Here is a 24,900-nt window from a genome sequence, read left to right as displayed (position 1 = left end):
GATAGTCAAGATGTCAATATTATGTTTAGTTCTGGTCACTTCATCAAAGGAAGGATGTGGAGGCTTCAGAAAGGGTGCAGAGGAGATTTACTAGGATGCTGCTTGCATTAGAGAGCATGTCTTATGAGGATAGGTTGAGCAGAGGAGAATGAGAGGTGTACAAAATGGTAAGAGACATAGAATGAGTGGATAGCCAGAGACTTATTCCCGAGGCAGAAATGGCTAATACGAGTTGACAGTATAGGGGAGGTAAAAGAGTTAGTTTTTTTTTTAAAAACACAGAGAATGGTGGGTGCGTGGAATGTCCTGTAATAGGTGATGGTTGACACAGATACATAAGGGGCATTTAAGAGACATTTTGATAGACACATGGATGATAGAAAAATGGAGGGCTATGTATGAGAGAAGGGTCAGATTGATCTTAGAGTAGGTTAGAAGGTCAGCATGACATCGTGAACTGAAGGACCAATACGGTGCTACGATGTTCTATGCCTAAGTAGGAGGAGCACAGAAATCATAGTGGGTTGCAGAATCTGATGAGATTGCAAAAAGGTAGATAGAATGAAGGTATTTCCATAGAGCACAGAAGCAGAATTAGGCCATTCAGCCCATCAAGTCTGCTCTGCCATTCCATCATCGCTGATTTATTTTCCCTCTCAAACCCACTCTCCTATCTTCTCCCGGCAACCTTTGTCACACATACTAACCAGGAACCGATAACCTTCTACTTTAAATAACACACATAAAATGCAGGAGGAACCCAGCAGGCCAGGCAGCATCTATGGAAAAGAGAAAACAGTCAATGTTTTGGGCCAAAACCCTTCATCAGGACCTGATATCGATTGTTTACTCTTTTCCATAGATGCTGCCTGGCCTGCTGAGTTCCTCCAGCATTTTGCACATGTTGCTTGGATTTCCAGCATCTGCAGATTTTCTTGTGTTTGTGGCTCTGCTTTAAATGTTCCCAATGATCCTAGACCCCTCTACTATCTGCAGCACCCTCTACATGTCCATTCTATCTAGGCCTTTCAATATTCAATTGGTTTCAATGAGATTCCCCCAATTTTTCAAAACTCCAGTGAGTACAAGCCCAGAACCATCAAAATGCTCCTCATATATTAACTTTTTCATGTCAATGTTCATTCTCATGAATATCCTCTGGACCCTCTCCAAATCCAGCACATATTTTCTTAGTAAAGGCATCCAAAACAGCTCACAATATTCCAAGTATGGTCTAACCAATGCTTTATAAAGCTTCCCCTGGGGAAAATGAAGCTCTGTTCTAAATGGTACAGAGAGCAGGAGTTTAAAATACTTGCACCTACCTCTAAAAGATCACTGTTGTGCATGCTTTCCATTTCAGGAATACAGCTCTCTCCTCGGGCTGGTGCAGCCTGCCTTGGGTTCATGTCTGTATTCAACCTCTCCGTGGACAATGCGTGGTTCTTCTCTGCCTGTGGCATGCTGACATTCTGACTGTGAAACTTCCGACTGGGCTGAGCCGGAACAGGCCTGAGCCTGTGGATCAGTCTTTTTTTAATGATTTTATTCCGTAGCAAAGTTGACCGGAATGGATTTGTGTGGGTGGATGCCACATGAACTGCATTCTGAGGACCTGTGGAAATAATAACACAGGTGCAAGATTCTGACGTTTGCTGTGTTTATAAAGATTTAATTCTGGAATTAGAAATGTACCAAACATTATTTTAACACCTTAAAAATAGCTTCATTTAACACATACACATCGAAACATACAAAGAAATACATCGATGGCATCAATGACCAACAGAGTCCAAGGATGTGCAGGGGTCAGACCGCAAGTGTCACCACACTCCGGCACCAACATAGCACGTGCATACAGATACAGTGAAAAGCTTATCTTGTATACTGTTCATACAGATCAATAAACTACACAGTGCACTGAGGCAGAACAAGGTAAAGCAATAACAGAATGCAGAATAAAGTGTTACATTTAAGGCAGAGGTTGATAGATTCTTGATTAGTCAGGGCATGAAGGGTTATGGGGAGAAGGCAGGAGATTGGGGCTGAGAGGGGAATCGTCAGTCACGATGAAATGGCGGAACCTACTCGATGCTCCTATATCTTTTGTCATACTTACAAAAGAAGTGTAACACAGGCAGAAAATAAGCACAACACTTTACAGTACAAGCGACCCAAGTTCATCCCCTGGTAGAGTCTGTAAGGAGTTTGTACATTCTCCCTGTGACCACATGGGTTTCCTCCAGGTGCTCTGGTTTCCTCCCACAGTCCAAAGATGTATGGGTTGATAGGTTAACTGGCCTGTGATTAGGCTAGGGTTAAATTGGGGTTGCTGGGCAGCAAGGCTCAAAGTGCCAGAAGGATCTGTTCCGTGCTCTAACTCAATAAATAACTAAATAAAATAAGGTGCAAGGCCATAATGAGGAAAATTGAGGTCAGGAGTCTAACTTATCGTACCAGGGAACTGTTCAAGAGTCTGATAACAGTGAGATTGAATCTGTCCTCAACTTGGTACATGCTTTCAGGCTTTTGTCGGGGGAAAGAATGTCCAGGGTGGGTGGGAGTCTTTGATTATGTTGGCTGCTTTACAATGGCAGCAAGAAATATAGGGAGAGCTCATGGAAAGGAGGCTGGATTCGTGATGTGCTGAGCTGCATCCACAGCTCCCTGCACAAGCAAAACTGTTGCCGTACTTCTCTGGTTGAGAAAATTATGTAACTAATGACATTTATTTAACCAAAACACATTTGGCATCATAGGTGAATGTTTAAAACACTATAATTTTGCTTTTGTGCAGAGGGCTTCTTCCCACCGTCCTGGTGAGCATTTTACCTTCATCCAACATGACTCTTATGGTTGTTACGTCACTGCTTATGTGTGTCATTTACATAAATTTGCATTTTCTGCATCGCAATAGAGACAATGCAATTAGTGGTAAAGCAGCTTGGGATCTTCCGATTTTGTAAAAGATGTCACAAGAAATGGTAAAAAGAGTTTACTCCTAAAGTGTCTTGAAGTGAACCACTTAACAGCATTGAAACAGGCTGTTCAGCCCAACTGGTCCAGGCTAACCACGACACTCCATCTAAGCAAGTCCCACTCGTCAGTGTTTGGACCATCAGCTTCTAAACCTTTTCCTATCCTTGTAATGCTCCAAGTGCTTTCTAAATGTTGTTTTTGTATCTGCTTCAACCATTTCCTCTGGCAGCTTCCTCCACACACTCACTGTTCTGATTTGTAACTTCAAAACATTAAACTAATTCAGAGGAAGACGTGGGAAACCGGGAATGCGGGTCTAACTTTCAGTTCATTTTAAGCTGGTGTGCACGTATCACGTGGTAGCATGATGACGTATGCAATTTACATATTTATACATATAACCCATAATAAATTATCGAAACGAACAAGAATGCTTAATCAAATATACTTACAAGATTACTCAAATTTAACTGATGTAGTAAATACACAACACTCACCACCCTCTGTGTAAGAAAAAAGTTGCCCCAAGTTTCTATTAAAAATTTCAAATCTCATTATAAACTTTCATTAAATCTATCTCGAAAATGCTTACTCAAGCTTTCTGTGTCTCATGTACATCAAAATATACAAATGAAGTGCGTTATTTGCATCAAAGACCAACACAGTCCAAGGACGTACAGGGGGCAGCCCGCAAACATTGCCATGTTTCTGGCGCCAACACAGCATGCCCACAACTCACTAACCTTAACCCACACGTTTGGAACGCGGGAGGAGACCGGAACACCCAGAAGAAACCTGCATGGTCACAGGGAGAAAGTACAAGCCCCTTACTCCTTAACTGCTGCACGATGTGTTGCATTGGTGTAGGGGCCAACTGCTAGATAATCAGGACTCTGTCTGGTCCCTTGGGTAGATGGAGAAGATTCCACAGTGCTGCTTTGAAGAACAAGAGAGCTCCTCCTGTTGTCCTGGCTGATAAACGTCCCTTAATTTTGTCCCTATAACAAAGATGATCTGTTGATCACCAGAAGAATGGCGACACTTGTGGGCTGCCCCCAGCACATCCTTGGACTGTGTTGGTCATTGATACAAACAACATATTTCATTGTCAGTTTCAATGTTTTGATGTATATGTGACAAATAAAGTCAATCCTCATCTTAAGCAACACACACAAAATGCTGGAGGAACTCAACAGGTCAGGCAGCATCTATGGAAATGAACGAACATTTGATGTTTCGGGCCAAGACCCATCTTCAGGGCTAGAAAGGAAAGGGAAAGATGCCAGAATAAAAAGCTGGGGGGAGGGGAAGGAAGCTAGCTAGAAGGTGGAAAGGCTCCCTCAGAATGGCACTGGAGTGCCAACCTAAAATTTTGTTCTTAAACCTCAAAAGGAAAGGAATTTGAATCCACGAGCATCTGGCTCAGAGGCCCAACACTACAGCTAACATAATTTCAAGTTCCTGCTACCAATGATTTGCCCTGGTCTGGCCACAGCCAAGAAAACACAGCAGTGCCTCTGCTTCCTCAGAAGGCCATGAAAATTCTGCATATCCCAGATGATCCTCACCAGTTTTTACAGATGTAGCACAGAAAGTATCCTATCCAGATGTATCCAAACTTGGTGCTTTGCCTGCGACCACAAGAAATTGCAGACAGCTGCAAACAGAGCCCAATCTATCACAAAAACTAGCCTCTTGTTCATTAACTCTGCTTTACACTTTCTGCCGCCTGAATAGAGTTAATATAATCGAAGACCCCACCCACCCTGGACATTCTCATTTCTCCCCTCCCTCACTAAGCAGAGGGTACAAAAAGCTGAGAATACATACCACCAAGCTCATGGACATCCCACTGTTACCAGGCATTTGAACTGACCAGTCATACACCTGTCGCTCCCACCCTTTTTTATGCCAAGGACCAATACCATTAAGCGAAGGACGCCAGGTTGGGGACCCCTGCACTAAACTATTGACCTTCCCAATCTACCTCAATGTGGCCCTTGTATTTTGTCTACCTGCACTTCACTTTCTCTGTAACTGTGACACTCTATTCCGCATTCTTTCTCCTTTCTACTGCCTCAATATCTGACATGATCCGTATGGATGGCATGCAAAACAAAAACGTTTCACAGTATCTCAGTAGATGAGACAATAATAAATCAGTACCAATACTAAAATCCAAGCAACAATGAAAAGACCTTGCAGCAAGAAAACTTGTTGTGGTTACAGTCACTGCATTAGCAAACAAGAAACAAGTTTGTTAAAAAGCTGTTACGTGGTCACTAAAATTGTAATGACAATTTTCATTTTGTAGCAGTGGGGAAAATATAAACCGCCACATTTCTTTGATGTGGTGGGGGAAGCAACTCACAGAAATTCCTCCTGTGTCTCTCACTGCCAACCCGTGAGATATGAAAGTTTAGAACTTAACAATTATGAAAGTCTGCTAGACCCATCATTGCAGGCTTCAAAAGATAACGGATTCTTTGCAATGGGGTGTGGAAGTAAGCAAAAGGGACGTTATGTAAATACATCCTAGTCCATCATGGGTAAACCCCCCTGCTCTACTTGCTTTACATTTATAACAGATGAAAAACAATTTCTTTAGCCAGTGGATGGTGAATAGGTGGATCCAGGTGAGGAGGGTAGAAACTCTGAGATGACAGCTGGCAAAGACAAAGGGCTGAAGATGATGGAATCTGATAGGAGAGGAAAGGGAGGGGAACCAATGGGAGGAGTGTACGAGTGATGGGCAGATGATGTGAAGAGAGAGAGAGAGGAGGAGGGAGAGAGAGAGCGGGGAAGAGGGAGGGGGAGGTGGATAAAAGGTGAGGGGGGGGAGGGGTAGGTCAAAAAAGGTGGGGGGGCAGGAACAGAGAAGGAATGGTTACTGTAAGTTAGAGAATTCAATGTTCACGCCATCAGGTTGGAGACTACCAAAATGAAGAGATGTTCCTCTAAGCTGTATCCAGCCTTAATCAGCATTGGAAACATGGACAGACATGTTGTCATGTGGGAAATCCACTCAGTGGCCACTTTATTAACTACACCTGTACACATACATATTAATACAAATACAGTATCTATCAGCCAATCGTGTGGCAGCAACTCAATGCATAAAAGCATGCAGACATGGTCAAGAGGTTCAGTTGTTGTTCAGATCAAACATCCGAATGGGGAAGAAATGTAATCCAAGTGACACAGATACACTGATATCTTGGGATTTTCATACACAACAGTCTCTAGAGTTGACTGAGAATGGTACGATAAACAAAAACATTCAATGAGCAGCAGTTCTGTGGGCAAAAACACCTTGTTAATTAGAGAGCTCAGAGGAGATAGGCCAGATTGGTTCAAGCTGACGGGAAAGCGACAGTAACTCAAATAACCACACATTACAACACTGGTGTGCAGAAGAGCACCTCTGAATGCACAACATGTCGAACCTTGAAGTGGATGGGCTATAGCAGCAGAAGACCATGAACATACATTTAGTGGCCACTTTGTTAGGTACCTCCTGTACCTAATAAAGTGGCTACTGAGTGTAAAATTGAAATGGCTGGTCACTGGGAGGTTCTCCTGAAGAGCCATTACAAGTTGTGTTGTACTTCATATCTAAAACACATCCACACTTTTTTTTTACAACAACATCAGTCCTTACCTGCTTGTGCCTGCATCAGCTCTCGCAGCGTCCGAAGTTCCTGCAGTATTGCTAGCAATGTTGGCTGACAATTGCACATACAACAGTTAGACCCCAATGCAGAATAAGGCATCTCCCCTATAGAAAACCAGCAGACATTCTACTGTTAGTTCTGTTTCGTGAAACACTGCACAGGTGGCAAAATAACCAGCATTTAACAGCCACTCTCAGGGTGGAGGAGCAACACCTCATATTCCGTCTGGGCAGCCTCCAACCTGACAGCACGAACATTGATTTAGAATACAGAGCGTAGGCCGCAGGACAGTACAACACAGAAACAGGCCCTTCGTCCCACAAAGTTGTGCCTAACCAATTACATTGCTAATCAAATAGCCAGCTCAACTAATCCCTCCACCTATATAATGTCCATATTCTTCCATTTTCCTCACATTCATGTACCTAGCTAAACATCTTTTAAAATCTCCTAATGTATCTGTCTCTACCACCACTCCAGGCATCTGCCATTGTGTAAAACACTTGTCCCTCACATCTCTTTTGAAATTACCCCCCTCTCACTTTAAATGTATGCCCTCTGGTATTAGACATTTCAACCCTGGGAAAAAAAGATTTTCTCTAGCTTCTGGCAATTTCTTCCCCATTCTCCTCCACTCTTTTTCCATTCCCCATCTGGCTCCCCTCCTTCTCCTCTCTCCACCTGCCTATCACCTCTCTCTGGTGCCTCTCCTTCTTTCCTTTCTCCCATGGTCCACTCTCCTCTATCAGAATCCTTCTACTTCAGCCCTTTACATTTCCCACCTATCAACTTCCAGTTTCTCACTTCATCCTCCCTTCCTCTCCCACCATCGACCTTCCCCCTCACCTGGCTTTACCCATCACCTGCCAGTTGCATCCCTTCCTGTCCCACCACCCTTTGGTGAAGTGTCTCAACCCAAAACGGCAACCGTTTATTCCTCTCCATAGATGTTGCCTGACCTGCTGAGTTCCTCCAGCATTTTGTGAGTGTTACTCCGGATTTCCAGCATCTGCAGAACCTCTTGCATCAAACAGTAAAAATTGTCTACAAGGATGTTGCCAGAACTCGAGGGCCTGAGTTATAGTTATAGGGTGAGGTTGGACAGGCAAGGACTTTATTCCTTGGACCGTTAAAGGCTGAGGGGTGCATAAAATGATGAGGGGTATAGGTAGGGTAAATGCTTTTCTTCCCAGGACAGGAAACCAGAAACTGGAGGACACTGGTGAGAGGGGAAAAGTTTAAACGGGATTTGAGTGGTAACTTCTTCACTTACAGGGTGTTGCATTCATGGAACGAGCTGCCAGAGAAAGTGGTTGAGGCAGGTACGTTAGCAACAATTAAATTAAATTTGGTTATGTATACAGGTTAGGCTGCAGAAGGACTTAGCTAGATTAGAAAAATGGGCAAAGAAGTGGTAGGTGGAATACAGCACAGGGAGGTACATGGTCATGCACTTTAGCAGAAGGAATAAAGATGTAGACTATTTTCTAAACGGAGCAAATTCAGAAATCAGAGGTGCAGAAGGGACTTCAGAGTCCTTCTGCAAGATTACTTAAAAAGTTAATTTGCAGGCTGAGTTGGTGGTAAGGGAGGCAAATACAATGTTTGCATTCATTTCAAGAAGACCAAAATATAAAAGCAAGGATGTGATGCTGAAGCATGACAAGGCATTGGGCAGACCGCACTTGGGAGTATTGCGAATAGTTTTGGGCGCTTTATCTAAGGAAAGATGTGCTAGATTTGGAGAGGGTCCAGAGGAGGTTCATGAAAATAATCCAGGGAATGAAACACGAGGAGTGTCTGATAGCACTGGCCCTGTACTCACTGGAGGCTGGAAGAGATAAGGAGGGAATCTCATTGAAACCTATCAAATATTTAAAGGCCTAGATAGAGTGAATGTGAAGAGGATGTTTCCTACAGTGGGGGAGTCTAGGACCTAAGGGCACAGCCTCAGTATACAAGATCACCCCTTTAGAATGGAAATGAGGAGAATTTCTTTAGCCAGAGGGTGGTGAATCTATGAAATTTATTGCCACAGACAGTCATGGAGGCCAAGTCATTGGGTATACTTAAAGCAGAGATTGATAGGGTCTTGATTAGTAAGGGTGCCAAAGTTACAGCAAGAAGGCAGGAGAACGGGTTTGAGAGGGCTAATAAATCAACCATGATCGAACAGTCTTGATGAGCCAAATGATGTAATTCTGTTGCTATGTCTTCCGATCTTACATAGGCCAAATGTGGGAAGTAGGACTAGCTTAGAAGGGCACTCTTGTTTGCATGGACCAGTAGGGCTGAATAGCCTGTTTCTGTTCTGTATTGTTCTGTAACTCTGAAAATGAATACATTTGGAAAATTGCGAACTATACTGTATTTTATAACATTACAGATTGTTATTACAGTGTTTCAACACAGAAATGATCTAGTTATTTTACAAAAATATTGAGGGTAAAATGATGTCACATGAGAATCTAAGCTTAAAGGTCACAGCTCTTAACTTTTTGAGGCCCTTCATTGGTCGGGGTCGACCATGGATGTTGCACCCAAGCTGTCAACGTGATACGCAAGTCAGGGCAGTACAATACGGAGAGCAAACTGTTGTAGTAGCATATAACAGCAACATAGCTAATGTCTTTCTGTGCTTAAACCCATCATCAATATTCCTATTTCTTTAATTAGCTAACGTCAGCACTTTAATTCCTTCTACAAGAAACAATTACTATAAATTCAGGTAAGTCCAAACACAAGATTAAAAAGATTACACACCATTGCCTTCCAAGATGCCTTGAATTCTTTCAGTACTTGCATCGATCATTGGTTTGGATGGTCTGCTGCCTTCCCTGCTGTATCCCCCCGAAACAAAAGTGTCATGTGTCTGAACCTGGATATCCTTCCAGATGACACTCTGGGACGAATGCGGTTCGTCGCGATGGGCGCTGGGCAGACCTGCGCTGCGCTGGAGCCACATAAACTCGCGAGCCTCTGGTTCCCGCTTCTCCTTTCCTCTGCTCTGCATCAAGGGCTGATGGACCCTCACACAGTTCACCCTGTTATCCAGTAGGCGCCGCATCCCAGAAACTTGCTTCTTCAGGCCCTGGCATATGTTATCTGGCAGACAGTCAAAAAGAAAATGGCTTTAAAGCAGGGCTACGTAAGAGAGACTGTAAATGCTACAGATCTGGAGCAACTCACACAAACAGAACTGAGGTTGAGAGGGTTGAGAGCTACAAGTTGCTAGGTGTCAACATCACCTAGTACAGAAGCCTCAGGACTCACACCATCAGGTTCAGGAACAGTTATTACCCCTCAGCCATCAGGCTCTTGAACCAAACTTCACTAGCCTCTTCGTTGAAATGTTCTCGCAACCAATGGACTCACTTTCAAGGACTCTTCATCATGTTCTAGACATTTATTGTTTATTTATTATTATTTCTTTCTTTTTGCATTTGCACAGTTTGTTGTCTTCTGCACTCTGGTTGAATGTACAAGTTGGGCGGTCGTTCATTGATTCTGTTATGGCTATTATTCTATAGATTTATTATGTATACTCAGATGAAAATGAATCTCAGAGCTGCATATGGTGACATATACGTACGTTGATAATAAATTTACTTTACTTTGGTCCAACCACTTAGATGGCATAGCTAAAAACAACTCACCAACACATCTGCTTCCTCAGGAGGCTAAAGAAATTTAGCACGTCCCTATTGACTCTTACTAATTTGTACTGATGCATAATGGAAAACATCCCATCTAGATGCATCACTGCTTGGTATGGCAACACCTCTGCACGTGTCCACAGGAGCTCATAGCTGAGTGCATTATGGAGTCCAGCCTCTCCTCTCTGTACTCTACCTACACCTCTCGCTGCCACAGTAAAGCAGCCAGCATCATAAAAACACCACTAAAAATACCTTTTTTTTTTTCAGTAAATTGTGTTAAATTACCGCCGTAAACAGTGAAGGGGTGAGTGATGGTGTGTTGCAGAATCGTTGCAAATGGAGTTCCCATGCCTGTACAGCTGGTCTGGGAGCGAGGCTGGATTGCTCTGGGCACCAAAGGGAGAAGTCAGGCCCACGCAGAGAAGATTTGGTGGGCGTTCAATTGGCCTGGGTGCACAGTTGGATCGCTCTGGGTGCCGAGCTGATTTGAAGAGCTTGAGAGCGGCTTCGGGCTGCATGACAAATTCTGGGCCCAGAGCGAGTCACTGGGCAACGTGGTCTAGGCCTGGATCCTAATGAGAGGTAAGATTTGCTGTTTAGACAATTTAAACACCAGCCCACACCTGAGGCGAGAACCGATTTTGCTCGGTCTCCGTAATCTTTTATCTTCTCTCCAGGGTACTGGAGCCTTTCGCCGTCCATTGTTGGGTGATTTTAAATGCCTGCCTAGATACACTGAGAAGTCAGGGTGTCGGGATCTGAGGCGAGAGCTGATTTTGCTCGTTCTCCGCAATGGTCATCTCTGTGGTGCTGAGGCTATGAAAACTGCACCAACTGCTGTGCTCATTGCCCGCTACTATGAAGAAATGATAAGCAGGACTTTGGACCTACTCTGGGCTGATCTGGGGTTCGGATCTGAGGATTCAGTTTTGGCCCGGAATGCTGTTGTTCGCTTCAATTGCTTGCATGATTTTTAATTTTTTTTCTTTCTTTCATGCATCGTGCTGGTCTTTTATTTTTATTCTTCTTTTCTCTAATTGGGTCCTTTCGGGTTTCTTGCTTTGTGGCTACCTGTGAGCAAGCAAATCTCAAGGTTGTATGATTTATACATTCATGTACTTCAATTGAGTTGAAGACCCCACCCACCCCGGATATTCTCTCTTCTCCCCGCTTCCATCAGGCAGAAGATACAAAAGCTTGAAGCTATACACCACCAGGCTTACGGCTCAAGGACAGCTTCGATCCCACTGTTATCAGACTCTTGAACGGATCTCTTGTACGATAAGATGGTGTCTTGCCCTCACAAACATCCTCGCTATAATCTTGCACTTTATCATTTACCTGTACTTCACATTTTCAGCAGCTTTTATACTTTATTCTGCATTGTTACTGCCTTACCTTATTTCAGCTCAATGCACTGTGATGATCTGATCTGTACGAACAGTATGCAAGACAAACTTTTCATTGTATCTTGGTACATGTGAGAATAATAGACCATACCAAACGCTGGAGGAACTCAGCAGGTCAGGCAGCATCAATGGAGGGAAATGAACAGTTGACATTTCGGGCTGTGACCCTTCAATGGGACTGAAAGGGAAGAGGGAAAGAGGCCTGAATAAGAAGGTGGGAGGAGATGGAGAAGTACAAGGTGGCAGGTGATGGGTGAGACCAGGTGAGGGGGAGAGATAGGTGGGTGGGGGAGGTGGTCAATGATGTGAGAAGCTGCGAGGTGTTAGGTGGAAGAATGATAAGGATGAAGAAGGAACGTAATAGGAGAGGACAGTTAACCAGAAGGAGGTGATAGGCAGTTCATGAGGACAAGAAAAAAAGAGGAGGGGTGAAAGGGCCACCAGAATGGGGGAAAATAAAAATTAGGAAGCGGTGGCTACCAGAGGGTAAAGGTTCATGGCCCGAAATGTTGATTGTTTATTCCTCTCTGTAGACTCTGCCTGACCTGTTGAGTTCCTCCAGCATTTTGTATGCATTGAAGCATGGATTGTGTACTTGAATGCAAATGTGAATATTATGCCAAAGAGGAATGATTTTGCTGAAATATATACTGGTGTTACAGCATTCTTCATCGTCCAGTGAAAGCACTCCAGGTACATGTGAAAAAAATTACCTCCCCCCGCCCCAAAAATCCTAAAATTATGCCCCCTCATATTAGCCATTTCCCCCGGGAAAAATGTGCTGGTTATCCACTTAATATCCCGTGCGCCTCTTATTATAGGCCTCTTATCATCTTGTACACCTCTATCAAGTCACCTCTCAGTCTCCTTCACTCCAAACAGTTAAGCCCTAGCTCCCTCAACTTTTGTTCATAAGACATGGTCTCTAATCCAGGCAGTACCCTGGTAAATCTTCTCTGCATCATCTCTAAAGCTTCCACATCTATCTTATAATGTTGCAGCCAGAAAGGAAGACAATAATCCAAGTGTGGAAATATCTGCTCATAAGAAAGACCATTGTGTAAGAAGATAAAGGACAGGAGTGGAGTAAATCAGTAAGTTAGTTTGTCATAATCACTTATATTGATGGAAAAAACTTCATGTTGTACACCGCTCATACACATGACGTTCCCTTCCCATACACATCAGTTCATTACACAGTGCATTGAGGAAGAACAAGGGAAAACAATAACAGAATGCAGAATAAAGTGTTACAGTTAGAGAAAGTGCGGTGCAGGCACACAATAAGGTGCAATGCCATGGGAGGCTAGATTGTGAGATAAAAGGTCCATCCTATATTGTAAAAGAGGTCCATTCAAGAGTTTGATGACAATGGGATACAAGCTGTTATTGAGCCTGGTGGTACGAGCTTTCAGATTTTTGAATCTTCTACCCGATGGGAGAGGGGAGAAGAGAGAATGAGCGCACTACTGACACTAGGCCTCAACTTCACTCTATTTCATTTCTTAATCAATCTCACCTTGAGCTTACAGTACTCAGGAACTGGATATCTGCAGCATTCAGAGAGTTCCAAAGGGTTTACAAATAAGCAGAGGAGCCAAGGCATAAAAGTCTTGTTAAACCTTCATCAGATCTGAAATGTCAACTGTTATTCATTTCAATTGATGCTGCCTGGCCTGCTGAATTCTTCCTGCATTTTTGTATGTTTCCAGCATCTGCAGATTGTCTTGTGTTTAACAGACAAAGTTATAAAGTTATAAGGGAAAATAATTGTGGACAGTCCCCACCTACAAACTGCCTTTTCCAAATGCTCTCTTCTGGAAAGCACTACAAGGCTATTAAAACAAAAACTTCACGCTATCTTAAAAGCTTCTTCCCCCAGGAAGTTAATCTGTTCAACCATTCTAGTTAGCCCCCATCCCCTCTATCTATTACCCCTATCACTGCATGGTAAACACCTTAAAGCACTTTTTATAATGCTGTTTACATTGTAAATACATACTGGTATTTATTGTACATTTTATTCCTTACTTTATGCTTCAATCTCAAACTTTATTTTTAGATAATTCTTCATTCTTTAATTGTTGACTTTTTTTTGCATGTCACGCCCTGACCAACACACCACAGCAAATTTCTAATACTTATAAATGTGCATGGTGAATAAAGAAGATCTTTGATAATGGTTCCTTCACTGTTGATGTGCATAATGGGCTGATTGTAACAACTGAGGCAAGAGACGGGGTAAGTCTGCTCCACCAATGGAAGTGATCTAGATGGCTTTTCTATCTTGGTATGGGAGGAAAGGAAAGAGGGGAAACCACATTTTATAAAGTCCAAAGTAAATTTATCATCAAAGTACATATATAGAATCCTGAGATTCAATTTCTTGTGGGCATACAGAGTAAATTCAAGAAACACAATAGAATCAATAAAAGACCACACCCAACAGGACGGACAAACAACCAATATACAAAAGATAACAAACTGCAAATACAAGAGAAGAAAATAATAATAATAATAAAAATATCGAGGACATGAGATGAAGAGTCTTTGAAAGTGAGTCCATTGGTTGTGGGAACAGTTCAACGATGGGGTGATTGAAGTTGAGTGGTTATCCACGCTGGTTCAGAAGCCTGATGGTTGTAGAGTAATAACTGCTCCTGAACCAGGTGGTGTGGGACCCAAGGGTCCTATCCATCCTGCCCATTGGTGGCAGCAAGAAGAGAGCATGAACTAATGGTGGGGGGGGGGGGGGGGTCCCTGATGATGAACAATCTGGCAGCACTCCTAGTAAATGTGCTCAGTGGTGGGGAAGGCTTTGCCTGTGATGGACTGGGCTGTATCCACCACCAAATAAAATAATAATAATAAATAAATAAGCAATGATTATTGAGAAGAAGAGTCCTTGAAAGTGAGTCCATAGGTTGTGGGAACATTCCAGTGATCTCTTACTGTCTCTTCTTTCAGTTAGTCCTGACCAAGGGTCTCAGCCTGAAAGGTAGACTGTACCTCTTCCTAGAGATGCTGCATGGCCTGCTGCGTTCACCAGTGACTTTGATGTGTGTTGCTTGAAATTCCAGCATCTGCAGATTTCCTCGTGTTTGCAAAGAATAGTGTTATTTACAAAATAACTGCGAATAAAAAAAGTGCTACAGCACACAAATATAAAAGTACTGAGACAGTACAATATGGATGCAATACTGCTTAGTGCTGTGATGAGAGGTTCAGCAGTGTCACAGCCTCAGGGAAGAAGCTCTTCCTGTGTCTGCTGGTGCGGGAGTGGAGGCTCCTGTTGCGCATACCAGATGGGAGGAGAGTAAAAAGTCCATGGTTAGAGTGAGATGCATCCCTGATAATGCTTTTCACCCTGCCCAGGCAGCGTTTATGGTAGATGTTCTCAATGGTGGGCAATTGGGTACTGATAACCCACTGGGCAGTTTCCACCACATGCTGGAATGCTTTTCAGTCCGATACAGGACAATTGCCATACCACACTGAGATGCAGTTGGTGAGTATACTCTCAATGGTACAGCGGTAAAAGTCAGTCAGTATCCTGGGACAGAGATGAGCTTTCCTGATGCTCCGCAGGAAATAAAGGCCCTGTTGCGCCTTTTTAATCAGGATGGAAGAGTTCAGGGACCAGGTGAGATCCTCGGAAATGTAGACACCAAGGAATTTGAAGCTTGATACACGTTCCACTACGGTTCCGTTGATGTAGATGGGGACGTGAGTGTGACTCCTGGCATGCCTGAAGTCCACAATGATCTCCTTGGTCTTCTGGGTGTTAAGGGCCAGATTGTTGTCGGCACACCACGCAGCCAGGTGCTGAACCTCATCCCTGTAGGCCGTCTCGTCATCCCCCCGATCAGACCAACCACCGTGGTGTCGTCTGCGAACTTGATTATGGAGTTAGAACCATCTTAGACACAGGTATAAGCGAAGCATGCTTGAACCAGGTGGGTAACTCAAAAGCCAAAGCGACAGGTTAAGGATCTCAGTGAACACTCCAGCCAGTTGATCAGCACAGATTTAAGTACTTGGCGTCCCAGCTGGACCCGATGCTTTTTGTGGGTTCTCCCTCCTGAAGACTGCTCGCACGTTGGCCTCAGAGACCAAAATCACAGGTTCATCAGGGTGTCCGTGATGGTTCCTCCATGTTTTAATGGTCAATGAAGCATAGAAGGCATTGAAGACATGGTGTTAAAAAAAAAACAAAAAAAAAAATCAACTCAGCGACAGTCCTGTGGGTGAGAACACCTTGTTAATGAGAGTGGTCAGAGGATGGCCAGACTGGTTCAAGCTGACAGGAAAGTGACAGTAACACAAATAACCACACGTTACAACAGTGGTGTGCAGAAGAGCATTTCTGAACGCACAAGATGTCGAACCTTGAGGTGGCTAGGCTATGGCAGCACAAGACCCTGAATGTACACTCAGTGCTGCTTTATTAGATACAGGAATTCAATTGAGTTGATCTTATTTCTTATATCCTTCACATACATAAGGAGTAAAAATCTTTACGTTACGTCTCCATCTAAATGTGCAATGTGCAATCATAGTAATTTATAATAAATATAACAGTCAATGTAACATAGAAATACACTCAAATCAGCTTGAGTTAATCAGTCTGATGGCCTGGTGGAAGAAGCTGTCCCGGAGCCTATCGGTCCTGGATTTTACGGTGTGGTACCGTAGCCGGATGCAGCAGCAGGAACAATTTGTGGTTGGGGTGTCTCGGGTCCCCAGTGATCCTTCGGGCACTTTTTTCACACCTGTCTTTGTAAATGCCCTGAATCATGGGAAGTTCACAACTACAGATGTGCTGGGCTGTCCGCACCACTCTCTGCAGAATCCTGCAATTAAGGAAGGTACAGTTCCCATTATCAGGCAGTGATGCAGCCAGTCAGGATGCTCTCAGTCATGCCCCTGTAGAAAGAGTCTTAGGATTTGGGGCCCATACCAAACTTCCTCAACTGTCTGAGGTGAAAGAGGTGCTGTTGTGCCTTTTTCACCACACAGCTGGTGTGTACAGACCACGTGAGGTCCTTGGTTATGTGTATGCCGAGGAATTTAAAGCTGTTTATCCTCTCAACCCAGATCCATTGATGTCAATGGGTGCTAGCCCATCTCCAATACTCCTGTAATCCAAAACCAGCTCCTTTGTTTTTGCGACATTGAGGGAGAGGTTGCTTTCTTGGCACCATTGTGTCGGAGAGATGACTTCTTCCCTGTAGGCCACCTCGTTATTGTTTGAGATTATGATAATCAATGTAGTATCACTGGCAAATTTAATTAGCAGATTAGATCTGTGGGTGGCAACACAGTCATGGGTATACAGGGAGTAAAGGATGGGGCTTAGGACACAACCTTGAGGGGCTCCTCTGTTGAGAATCAGAAGGATGGTGGTGAGGGAGCCCACTCTTACCACCTGCCAGCGATCTAACAGGAAGTCCAGGATCCAGTTGCACAAGGCAGAGTCAAAGCCAAGGTCTCTGAGCTTCCTGTCAAGCCTGGATGGAATTACAGTGTTGAATGTTGAACTGTAGTCCAAGAACAGCATTCTCACATAAGCATTCTTCTTCTCCAGATGTGTAAGGATGGTGTGTAGAGCAGTGACTATTGCATCTTCAGTCGATCGGTTGTGTTGGTACGTGAATTGTAAGGGGTCCAGTTTGGGTGGTAGCAAGCTGAAGATGTAATCCTTGACCATTTGCTTATTATTGAGGTGCGCACTGTCGCACTACAGGACGCCAGTCGTTCAGGCATGTTACCTTGGTTTTTTTTTGGTACAGGGACAATGGTGGATAATTTGAAGCAGGAGGGCACTCTACACTGGGAAAGGGGGAGATTAAAAATGTCAGTAAACACACCTGCCAGTTGCGCTGCGCACATTCTGAGTACTCGCCCTGGGACGCCACCCGGTCCCGCAGCCTTGTGACTGTCCACTTGTTGGAAACATCTGCATACCTCAGCCTCAGAGATGACCAGGTTGCAGGTTGTAGCAGTGGCTTTCCTCGGAGGCTCAGTTAGCGACATCTAACTGAGCGTAAGAATGATTGAGCTCATCTGGAAGAGAGGTCGCGATGTTGGCGGCACCACGTTTGGCTTTGAAGTCTGCGATGGTATGCAGCCCTCGCCACAAGTCACATGTGCCATTTGTTGTGAATCTTGACTCAATCTTGTCCCTGTATTGTTACTTCACAGCCTTGATAGCTTTGCATAGATCGTAGCTGCTTTTCATGAACTCCTGCTGATTGCCAGCAGCGTAAGCTCTGTGTTGCACGGTAAGTGTTGCTCGCACGGATCTATTGATCCAGGGTTTCTGGTTCGGGAAGATCCTGACTGACTTCTGGTGGACAACATTGTCGATGTACTTCCGGATGAAGCACGTGACTCCATCCGTGAACTTGGAGACATCCTCATCATGGGAGACATTCCAGTCGACGTCATCAAAGCAGTCCTGCAGCACGGAGACCGAAAGGTCGGACCAACAGTGGACGGCTTTAACATGGCCGCCTCTTGTTTCAGCTTCTGTCTGTACATCGGCAAAGGCAAGATTAAAGAGTGATCTGATTTTCCAAAAGCTGGGCAAGGGAGAGCTTTGTAAGCATTGCGGAAGGGAATGTAGCAGTGGTCAAGTGTGTTACCTCCACAAGTGCTCACCTGGATGTGCTGACAAAACCTTGGAGAGATTTTCATCAGCTACACTCGACTAAAATCACCGGCGACGATGAAGGCAGCCTCTGGGGGTGCAGTCTCCAGACTGTTGATGGTCTCACACAGATGATGTACACCACTGCACCACTGTGATAACTGCTGTGAACTCCCTTGGCAGCCAGTAGGCTCTGCACAGCAGCACCAGGTACTCCAGGTCTGGGAAACAAAAGGATTTGAGGGCATGCACATTCTGGGGGTTGCACCAAGCATTGTTGACCATGAAGCATATCCCTCCTCCTCTACTCTTCCCAGGCAGGTTTTTCGACCTGTATGCCTGGAACAGGGAGAACCCAGAGGGTTTGACAGCGTGGTCTGGTATCCTCCATCCGCCAGGTCTCCATGAAGCACAAGGCGTTACATTCCTTTGTCTCCCGCTGATAGGAGATTCTGTCTCTCAGTTCACACAACTTGTTGTCCAGGTACTGAGCCAGGAGTATGCTATGGAGTGGTGACCGATTTGTATGCCGTCTTAGCCTCACCAGGACGCCGGCCCTTCTCCCCCGCCTCCAGCGCTTCTTCCGAGGTGGTGGTGATGTAAGAGATGAGCCTCCCATGGATCGCGCAAGCAGGGATTCCCAGTGTAGGAAAGGCGGCACATAGTGGGTAAATGCTGTCTTTCCGATGTTCAGAAGGGTTAGTCTATCATACTAATATGACTATCAGCTACTAGAACAGAAAATGCTCAAAATTGTAGAAATTAGTAGTATACTATAGGTTTGGAATCGAGCGTACAACATAGCTGCCATACACGGTGCCATCTTTGAAAACTGAGGTACCTGATAAAGTGGCTACTGAATGTAACGTGTTTGGTGAATAAAGTTAATCCCTACGTTGGCTGTAAAAAATTGTAAATGTACAGAATCCGACCTGCAGATTAGGGCATCACTGAGGAAGAGCTGAGGGAAGATAAATAAAAGTCGTGTAAATACTTGACATGTGACCTACTATAGCCAAGTGGAGAATGTCTACAAGGGAATTTTATTTTACCCCAAGCATCTTGATAGATTAGGTAGGGAAATGTCAATTCTCCTGATCTGCAACATGGATCATTAATTTAATATTGCCACAGTGAATGCAGTAATGGTGCAGGTTAAATTTATTTATATGGAGGTTACTGGGGCATGAAACATCTCGCTACGGACAGCGCTATTGCAGTTTTTTTGGTGATTAATGGATATATATATGGAGCAGCTGGCAAAAATGGGATATGCTGATGCAGCAGCCTGTGAAATTAGATTTGAGATGTCCGAAAAAAGAGACATTATAATGTTCCAAAAGGCACTTTCTGTGCTGTTTCACTACACTTTGCTTTTACTTACAATAAAATGCTGTTGTGATCGCTGAAATACGGTCAGTCAGAATATTCTGGGTTACACACACACAATGTTGCAGGAATGCAGGTCAGACAGCATCTATGGAAGGGAATAAACACTCAATGTTTTGGGCCGAGACTCTTCATCATAACTGGACAGGAAGTGGGCAAAGGCCAAAATAAGATGGGGAAGGGGGAGGAGGAGAACTAGAAGATGATAGGTGAGACTAGGTGAGGGGGAAGATAGGTTGGAGGAGGGAGGAGGAGTGGAGTAAGAAGCTAGGAGGTGATGGATGTTAGAGGTAAAGGACTGGAGAAAGAGGAATCTGATAGGAAAGGAGAGTGGACCATGGGAGAAAGGGAAGGAAGATGGGTACCAGGGGAAGGTAATGGGCAGGTGATGAGAAGAGAAGCGGTGACAGGGGAACCAAAATGAAGAATGGAAAGATAGAGAACAGGGAGGGGAGAGAAATGACCAGAAGTTAGAGAAATCGATGTTCATGCCATCAGGCTGGAGGCTACCCAAATGGAATACAAGGTGTTGATCCTCCAACCCAACTGTTTATTCTTCTCCATAGATGCTGCTTGACTTGCCAGGTTCCTCCAGCATTTTGTGTGCGTACTCAAGATTTTCAAGATCTGCCGAATCTCTTGTGTTTATGATGGGGTTAAATGACTTCCAGAAACCCAAAGCCAACACCTTGAGTATTACTACTTGAGTACAGTACTGAGGCTTCACCTGCCCAGTGAATTAAATGCTTTACTTTCTTGAATGTGCCTTCCTTCTGTCCTGTCCAATTCCTCTGTCACTAAGCCTACTCATGAAATGTAATCATGTAGCGGTGTGCTGCACACAGCGCTAGAATAACCACACGCAGCAGGTGAGTTGGAGTTGCGATAAGAGAGATTTATTCAAACTTCGCAGCCTCCTTTAAAGCCTTCCCGTTCCCGCCCTCCCTGGGCGGGACTGCTGTGGGGAATGCATAATCGCAGACCCTTTCCGCGCGTGGGATTTTCCCCCTGCTGGTGAAGATGGCCTGGCGCCTTTTTTGGGGCCGGCCTTTCTGCCGACGCGCGCCGGTTCGTGTGTGCTAGAAAGTAGGTCGCCACAATCAGTTCTTCATCCTACTGTCATTAGTTGTAATTTCCAAATACAGTAGATTCCAGTTAATTGGGACACTTTAGAACCAATGCGTTTTGGCCCCTTTAAGCAACTGCCCCGATTAGCTGAAGTTTCAGGGAAATACTGAAAAAGGTATTAAAAATATAAGCCACCAATTAACTGAGTAAAAATAATGTATTTAAATGAAATACAGAAAAGATTAAGCATACAAACACTACTACAGTTTTCTAAAACTGCGTATTAGTCCCTAATAGTTATCGATGGAGGAATTCACCCAGTGTACACTGCCATATACTTTTGATTGACTGTAAATTAACAAAATCAGTGCAGGCACCTAGTGCAGATAACAAGTGCCTTTACACAATGCTTTTGACGATTGCATCCTCCAAATCTTCAATTTTATTGAACCATTCAAGATGACTGTCGATACCTTTCTTTGTAGTTCCTAAATTGAAGTAGTGAAATTGTTTCATTTTCACTCCCTTTCATTTCTGGCATCTCCAAGCCTGAATGCTTGAAACCGCAGTGAGAAAACAGTTCTGAATTGTCTTACTGCTCATTTCTCGCCAACTGTCAGTAACAAAGTTCACTGCTTTTTGAACAAAAACACACGCAAATTACACTATTTAAAATCTGTTCATTCCAAACACGGTGTGGTGTCTAACAGCCACATGATGTGTACACTGTACATTCAAGACTTTACATTGCTTTGTTTTATAAACATTGGAAAAAAGTACCGTGTACAGTTTTAGTCACTCTGTTATGGTACAGACATGGTAACACTGGAAAGAGTGCAATAAAGATGTTGTCAGGGCTAGACAATCAGAGTTACAGGGAGAGGTTGTCCAGGCGAGGCCTTGATTCTTGGAACGAAGGACACCAAAGGGTGACCTTAGGTCTGTATCCTTGCCGTATTGCTCTGCGACTGTATGACCACTTCATAGTTTCCAATAAAAAGGCATTACTGTAGGTCCATTCAGCCATCACCCTTTCTGCTGACATACAGCAGCTTCTGGTTTTCCAGGCTACAGCCCTCTACGACTCCGTGAACTCCAGCCCCACAAACTTCAAAGACCACATAACCCTGGCATCTTTAACATCCCCAAATCAGCTCCCCACAGGACTATCTTATCCTCAGAATTCTCCACACCATCACAGAGCACTACAACACAGAAACAGGCTCTTCAGCCCATCTAGTCTTTGCCAAACTGCTATTCTGCCTAGTCCCATCGACCTGCACCAGGACCATAGCCCTCCATACCACTTCCCTCCATGCACCTTTCCAAATTTCTCTTAAATACTTAAATCAAACTCACATCCACCACTTCCACCGCCAGTTCGTTCCACTTTCTCACCACCCTCCAAGTGAAGAAGTTTCCCCTCATGTTCCTCTTGAATATTTCACCTTTCGCCCTTAACCTCTGACCTCCAGTTGTAGTCTCATTCAAGCTCAGTGGAAAAAGCCTGGTTGCATTTACCCTATCGTCATCCCTCGTAATTTTATATACTCTATCAAATCTCCCCTCATTTTCCTACACTCCAGGGAATAAACTCCTAACCTAAACAACCTTTCCTTAAAACTCAGATCCTCAAATCTCGGCAAAGCCCTCGAAAATGCTGCTTATCTGATGCTCTGGGGCCTGTGATGCTGCTGTAAGTTTTTCATCGCATCTGTGCGCACCTGGACTTCTGCAGATGGCAAAAACTCAACTTTGAGTTTGACTATGAAGAACAAACACTGGAAGTACTTATAGTCATACATCTTCGAACAATTGAGTTGATGGTAAAATAAAAGGGAAATCATTTCCACTAAATACTCTAATTTATCTAAATGTAAATTCTCATATCTGTTCATGTCATATGCTTCATATCATCTGCAGATTAGGACCACGGCATAATTCTCAAAATCTTCATTAAAAAGGAAAAGAAAATTATTGGTAGTACATTTTTTTCCAAAATATTTCAAACTTTAAAATATTTTTTAAAGGCAGGAGGAGAAGATGGCAGCGTGCCTGTGTTTGCGCAGCCGTCTGGTGAAAAATGATATTGTATCTGTTAAATAGGGGCCGTGGACAATTCTGATTTGATGGAGAATGGACGTGAAAGCACAGAGGAACATCTGGAGAAATTTCTGAAATGCCCGTTCACTGCTGTCGTTACTGTGTGGTCGGGAATCAAAATCCCCGGCCTTGCCTGCTCTTGGCGACCGAGAAGGACGTCGAATCGTTCGGACAGAGATGGCGCTCAGTACTCGGTATCGGAGAGCTGATCAGAGCTCAAAGTTTTCGGATGACTCAGAGGCGGATTGTGGTTGGCATGGCAGGGAGAGTTTTTCTTCCTTCTCCCGTCTGCGTGAGATGTGGGACATTTGAGAAACTTTGAATTTTTCTGTGCTCATGAACTTCTTCATCAAGTTATGGTATTGTTACACTGTTTGTAACTATATGTTATAATTCTGTGGTTTTGTCAGTTTTTTCCGTCTTGGTTTGTCCTGTGTTTTGTGATATCACACCGGAGGAAATAATGTATCATTTCTTAATGCATGCATTACTAAATGACAATAAAAGAGGACTACGTGTCTTCATAATCATATATAATCAAAGTACATACATATCACCATATACTCAATGGCTGCTTTATTAGGTACACCTGTACACTTGCTCGTTCATGCAAATACCTAATAAGCCAATCGTGTGGAGGCAACTCGATGCATAAGTGCATGCAAGCATGGCCAAGAAGTTCAGTCGCTGCTCAGACCAAACATCAGATTGGGGAAGAAATGTGATCTAAGTGACTGTGACCGTGGAATGATTGTTGGTACCAGACAGGGTGATTTGAGTACATCAGAAACTGCTGATCTCCTGGCATATTCACGCACAGCAGTCTCTAGAGTTTACAGAGTATGGTAAGAAAAACTTAAAAAAAAACATTTCGTCAGGGTTAGTTCTGTGAGTGAAAATGCCTTCTTAATGAGAGGGATCAGAAGAGAATGGCTAGACTGGTTCAAGCTAACAGGAAGGTGACAGTAACTGAGATAACTATATATTACAACAGTGGTGTGCAGAAGAGCATCTCTGAAAGCATAATACGTCAAACCTTGAAGTGGATGGGCTACAGACCACACCGAGTTCCACTCCTCTACCTAAAGTGACCATGGAGTGTATATTACCTTGAACTTCATTTTCTTGCAGGCATTTGCAGAAAAATAAAGAAATACAGTAGAAACTACAAAAGAAGACTGATACAATGGAAGACTGACAAATGACTAAAGATTGTTACTGTTACGAATGGTTGAATAGGAATACAATCAGAGATTAACTCTCTGTGGGGAGTTAGCATGCTCCTTACACAGGGCTTCTGTCTGCTCCTGATCTATGGATTCCAGGTTCAAAGTTCAAAGTAAATGTATTATCAAAGTACATATACGTCATCATATATTACCATGAGATCCATTTTCGTGTGGGCATTCATAGTAGAACAAAGGAATAGAATAGAATCAATGAAAAAAGTACAAAGACTGACAAACAACCAGTGTGCAAAAGACAATGAACTGTGCAAATACAAATAACAATAATAATAAATAAATAACTATTTATCATCTTTACACTGGACATTCATAGCTGAGGAATTTTGATTAACCCTCCTCTGTCATTCTCCTGACAAACATCAATTCTTTACTGAACACTGTGCTTGAATCAGCCTTCCTCCTGTTCACTTACTCTGGTGTCACCAATGCAAGGGGCCCAAAGGTTTAGCAGGATCAACTAATCCATGAGCTTCACATGGAACATCATGCAGCTAGTAGCCTGGTTGGTCAGTTATGGACAAATGTCACGTTACCTGCTACTTGCTACAAAGCAACACACACACACAAAAACACAAGGAATTCTGCAGATGCTGGAAATTCAAGTAACACACATCAAAGTTGCTGGTGAACGCAGCAGGCCAGGCAGTACCTCTAGGAAGAGGTACAGTCGACGTTTCGGGCCGAGACCCTTCGTCAGGACTAACTGAAGGAACAGCTAGT

The 24,900-nt window shown here is 43.8% G+C and overlaps 1 protein-coding gene across 1 annotated transcript in view; it reads right to left on the bottom strand.

Moving 5' to 3' along the window:
- bend7 (BEN domain containing 7) overlaps positions 1-24,900 on the bottom strand; it is a 67,302-nt gene that overhangs the window by 31,711 nt on the left and 10,691 nt on the right. The window contains exons 3-5 of the mRNA XM_072241392.1: positions 9,417-9,758; positions 6,641-6,757; positions 1,326-1,615 (exon numbers count right to left, since the gene is read on the bottom strand). Coding sequence (XP_072097493.1) covers positions 1,326-1,615; positions 6,641-6,757; positions 9,417-9,758 — 749 coding nt within the window. The remainder of the gene's footprint in view (positions 1-1,325; positions 1,616-6,640; positions 6,758-9,416; positions 9,759-24,900) is intronic.

This window comes from Mobula birostris, chromosome 23 (genome assembly GCF_030028105.1).
Source record: "Mobula birostris isolate sMobBir1 chromosome 23, sMobBir1.hap1, whole genome shotgun sequence".
In the NCBI taxonomy this organism is placed as follows: Eukaryota; Metazoa; Chordata; class Chondrichthyes; order Myliobatiformes; family Myliobatidae; genus Mobula; species Mobula birostris.
The sequence above is the reverse complement of the archived record's forward strand: the minus strand, read 5'-3'. Positions and strand labels throughout refer to the sequence as shown.